This window comes from Hemitrygon akajei, chromosome 9 (assembly GCF_048418815.1).
Source record: "Hemitrygon akajei chromosome 9, sHemAka1.3, whole genome shotgun sequence".
Classification (NCBI taxonomy): domain Eukaryota; kingdom Metazoa; phylum Chordata; class Chondrichthyes; order Myliobatiformes; family Dasyatidae; genus Hemitrygon; species Hemitrygon akajei.
In genome coordinates this window covers 29,828,229-29,832,861 of record NC_133132.1, presented here as the reverse complement: position 1 = coordinate 29,832,861, position 4,633 = coordinate 29,828,229, and the positions used below count along the sequence as shown (strand labels likewise).

General features: G+C 42.6%; 1 protein-coding gene across 1 annotated transcript; it reads left to right on the top strand.

The window, feature by feature from the left end:
- Positions 1-968: 968 nt before the first annotated feature.
- On the top strand, positions 969-4,362 carry LOC140732984 (immunoglobulin lambda-1 light chain-like). The gene is made up of 3 exons (XM_073055722.1): positions 969-1,017; positions 1,106-1,456; positions 4,040-4,362. Exons 1-3 carry the CDS (start codon positions 969-971, stop codon positions 4,360-4,362), a joined length of 723 nt encoding a protein of 240 aa, XP_072911823.1.
- The last annotated feature ends 271 nt before the right edge of the window (positions 4,363-4,633 follow it).

The window sequence follows — 4,633 nt, the reverse complement described above, 5'->3', positions numbered from 1 at the left end:
CATTTATGTTGGTTTATGTGTCCCCTGTGCATTTGCATGTGGGGGGGAGCGGAGTTTGTGGCTGTGTGGAACTGTGCAAATGTCAGTGACAGTGAACCTGTGAATCGGTCATAAATTGGTAAATTTTCAAATTGCTTAATTGTTGTCACATGTACCGAGGTGCAGAGAACAAACTGCTTTGCAGGCCATTCATGCAGATCAGTTCATCAGTGCATTGAGATAGCACAAGCGAGCAGAATAAAGTGTTACAGTTACAGAGAAAGTGCAGTACAGGAAGGCAGTAAGGTGCAAGGGCATAACGACGTAGATTGTGAGGTCAAGAGTCTACCTGATGGCAGTAGGGAAACATTCCGTGATCACATAGCACCGAGACAGACATTATCTTTGAGCATAGTGGTAAGTGCCTTTAAGGCTTTTGGATCTTCTGCCCGATGGGATGGGGGAGGAGAGAGAATGTCCGTGATGGTTGACGTCTTTGCCTATATTATCTGCTTTGCCGAGACAGCAACAGTGTACACAGAATCCATGGAGAGGAGTTGGCTTCCGTGATGTGCTGAGCTCTATGCGCAACTCTCTTTACTTTATTTCAATTACCAGCAGAGCAGACACCATACCCAGCCGTGCTGCATCCAGACACAATTCATCGATAAAAATTGCTGAGAGTCAAACGTAGAGCGCCAATGAGCGCTCTTTGCCGTGACATCTACGTGGTTGGACAAGGATAGGTTGTTGGTGACGCCCACTCCACTGAACTTGAATTACTCAACCCTCTCGACCTCAGCATCGTTTACGTAGTTGCCCCGCCCATTTCCTGAAATCAAGACCCAATTCATTCGTGAGTAGACATCTGCATGTATATATATTTCAGTGGCTTTGCAGTCTTCCACAATTCTTAAGGAGCAGCTTCGAAAGCCCTGAGCAGGATTGTGTCCGAAAGCCTTTGACTTCTGATTCTTATCAGCTTCACCATGGCTGAATGGGTCCTGGTTCTTGCCGCGTTTGTGTCTTGTTTGTTCAGTGAGTAGAATACTTAATCCTTTAGACTGTCCTTTATGTCGTGTTTTTACTTAAGGATTTTTAAATAATCATTTGTTATTTTCGCCAGCTGCAAACGCGGAGATGACTTTGACTCCTCAGTCTCCGTCCGTATCGGCGACTCCGGGTAGAACCGTGAAAATCACTTGTACCATGTCAGGAGGCAGCATCGGCAGCTACTACGCGAGCTGGTACATGCAGAAACCAGGCAGCGCCCCAGTTTTTGTGTTGTATGGAAGCTCCACGAGAGGATCGGGAATTCCAGATCGATTCACCGGTTCCACAGACTCATCGAGCAACCAAATGCATTTAACCATCACCAACGTGCAATGGCAGGACGCCGCCGATTATTATTGTGGTGTCAGGGATGGTAGCACGGTCATATTCACCTTTGGGAGAGGAACCAAACTGAATTTCAACAGTAAGTGAATATTTGTTGGGGTCTAATCACCTTTTGATCTTGTTTGGGTTTTTTTTTTCGTTTGAACCTTGGAATAATATGATCAATCCTGATGCTTCGATCTGATTTACAGTCCGCCTCTCATTGTATCTTTACAATACCGCAGGCAGAAAACTAGCACATATGTATGCTGTTTGCTTGGTAGGGTTACTTAATTTAGTTGAAAAGTATCTTCAAAACAAACTGAGTTCATTGCCATAACATTTTTAAAATAGCTTCGTGAATAGATGATTCGTGCTGTTAGCGAGTGTTTCCTAGGAGTCTGTATCTTTATTCCTTCTACCATCGTCCATGATCATACAATTTCCTACACTGTACTCCATCTGTCACTTCTTTTCCCATTCACCTGATCCGTCAAGATCATTCTGCAGACTCCTACAGCCTCAACACTGTCTACTCCTCCACCTGTCTTTGCATCATCCGCAAACGTGGCCACAAATCCATAAATCCCGTCGTTCAGATAATTAACTTCCAGCATGAAAGGTAGCAGACTCAACACCGATCCTTGCAGAACACCATTAGTCACCGGTGGCCAACCAGAAAAGATTATCCTCACGCTTTTCTCCTGCTAGTCAGCCAATGCTCCATCTATGCCTGTGATAGATATGCTCTCATCGTGTTAAACAGCATGATGTGTGACACTTTGTCAATGGTATTCTGAAAATCGAAGTCAACAACATCCACTGCCTCTTATTTGTCTATCCTGCCTGGTATTTTCTCAAGGAATCTAAACAGATTTGTCAACTAAATTTCCCCTTAAGGGAACCATGCTCATCAGGGCTTATTTGATCGTAAGCCACCAAGTACATAGAAATTTCGTCCTTACTAATGGATTCTAGTAATCTCAATATGTCTAAATTTCGATTAAACGTCGGTATGGTTACTAGGAAATTGACTGACAACAGACTGACTGGCCCTTAATTTCCTGCATTTTGCGTTCCTCTCTTCTCAGAGTGTGGAGTAATATTTGTGATTTTCCAGTCCAGCGGACCCATTGACCCATTCTTGAAAGATCTTTACTAATGCCTCTCTAATCTATCCAGCTAACGCCTTCAGAATCCTGGAGTGTAGTCCATCTAGTTTGTCGACTTATCTAACTTCAGATCTTTCAGCCTCCCAAGCTCCTTCTCCTTCGTCATAGCAACTACTATCACTTGTATTTAATATCCATTAATGCCTAATTTCGATCTTTGTATGCTCAACTTGATCTTCTCACGTTACTTCAGCTCCTCTTGTTCTATACCTATTAACCTGAAGTCATCAAGATTCTGGTGCTCCGTTCTAACTTCTACCCAATTTGCCTTCAGCAAGACGCCGCCCCAGAGCCCACCTCGGCCTCACCGGTGTGTTTGACCTTCTGCAACGTCTCAGTGTGAATGTCTCAGCTTTGACATCAAATTATCAATCAGCCCACCTGTTTTGTTTACATTTCAAACTCCCCAGTCCCGCAGGCCACTGAATATCTATTTTTGGATACCTGATCATTACCGTTCTAAGTCAATTCTCCTTGAATAACATCTCTGAGGTCTGAAACTCTGTAAATTCGCTCTTTAGCTTTTCTGACTTGTCGGGGCGTTTTCTTCCGAGATACTACCGTAATACGATTTCGTTGTAAATTCTGTTCTTTATTCTTGATATCTTATTGTGTGAATGGGTCCAACTTTTCAAATTAATGAAAAGAAATGGTTATAAAAAATTTGACCCAGATAGCCACATCGTCTGGATTTCATAGACCTCTGAGAGTTGTTATTGGGTTTTCCTTCAGTGTGTATCACCCCGGTCCAAACAACCCTTTCGGAATTAATTGTGGGACTAAAATCTAAAAAATCCAAGTATAAAACTTTAACGTATTATTTATTCCCATTAAAATATTTCCATGATTTTTAGCCATTCACAATCCCTCCTTTACTGCGGCGAATTGCGGCATCTCCGAGAAGAGACAAAGGCACAGTATGTCACTCAAATCCACTGCCTCATCTCTTGCTTTTTACGTGAATAGCTGCGACGACATTTCGGGGTTTTGCCACACGCTTTGCCATATCTCTTTCAGGGTTTCTTATTGGTTCTGTGATTCATGTCTTTACGAGTTTAACATCATGGAACATGCCAATAATCTGTCAGGAAATTAAGTATAGCATAGCTACATCAGATTGGTTCGGAATATCATGGGATTATATAAAGTGTATCTTATGTATATTGGAGAATATTTCACGAATAAAGGGGTTCTGTCAGCGATTGTTCAGAAGCCTCTCCAGACGGATTTTCTTTTGCCATTCCATCGAAATTTGTTATTTTATTGCTTTGAATTCCGCTGTTATGAAAATCCCTCTCTTTCCTTTACTTTGTAGCTATTTCAAATGTAAATGCTGCATATTGGCTCTGATACGTTTGTTGAAAATCAAAATGCATTGATGAAATACAGTTGTGATCGGGTTCTCATGCGTTCTGACTTTTATGGTTGTAGAATCGTTGAAAAAAGGCAAAGTTTGATTCCAATTTACATCAATTAATAACTCATTTCCCTGCACATCTTTCTATTTACAGGTCCGCGAAAACCCGCCGTATCCGTCCTCCGACCGTCTGCAGAAGAAATTCGGGGACAGAGCACCGCCACCCTGGTGTGTTTAGTGAGCGGGTTTAATCCGGCCGCTGTGAATATCGAGTGGACTGTGGACGGCAGTACGAGAAGGAATGGCGTTGAGACCAGCCGGATCCAGCAGGACGCGGACAACACGTTCAGTGCGAGCAGTTACCTGACTCTGCCAGCCTCAGACTGGAACTCACACGAGCTTTACTCCTGCGTGGTTAAACACGAGTCTCAGGCAACCCCATTTCAAACAAACGTCGCGCGATCCAGCTGTATGTAATACAGAATGTTTAGAAGCTGTTTCTTTAAAATAGAACAAACGAGTTTCATGTACAGATGTTAAATTTTTGATTGTAGCTGACACATTTTTCAACCTGGAGAAAACAGGCTTTGCGTCTTGTTGGACGTTCTTAAATAGCATTCGTTCTGAAATTGATATCGTCCATGTAACTTTATCCCGAAGTAATTAAAATGTACCCGATCTCCTGTGGCGTTTTTGCCTTGATCAATATGTCCGACAAGAGCATATTTTTTCAAGCGTTTGCATAGAT

Coding starts and splice junctions, on each gene's coding strand:
- LOC140732984 (XM_073055722.1), top strand. CDS start 969: ATGGCTGAATGGGTCCTGGTTCTTGCCGCGTTTGTGTCTTGTTTGTTC. Junction 1,018..1,105: donor GTTTGTGTCTTGTTTGTTCA/GTGAGTAGAATA, acceptor TATTTTCGCCAG/CTGCAAACGCGGAGATGACT. Junction 1,457..4,039: donor AACCAAACTGAATTTCAACA/GTAAGTGAATAT, acceptor TTCTATTTACAG/GTCCGCGAAAACCCGCCGTA.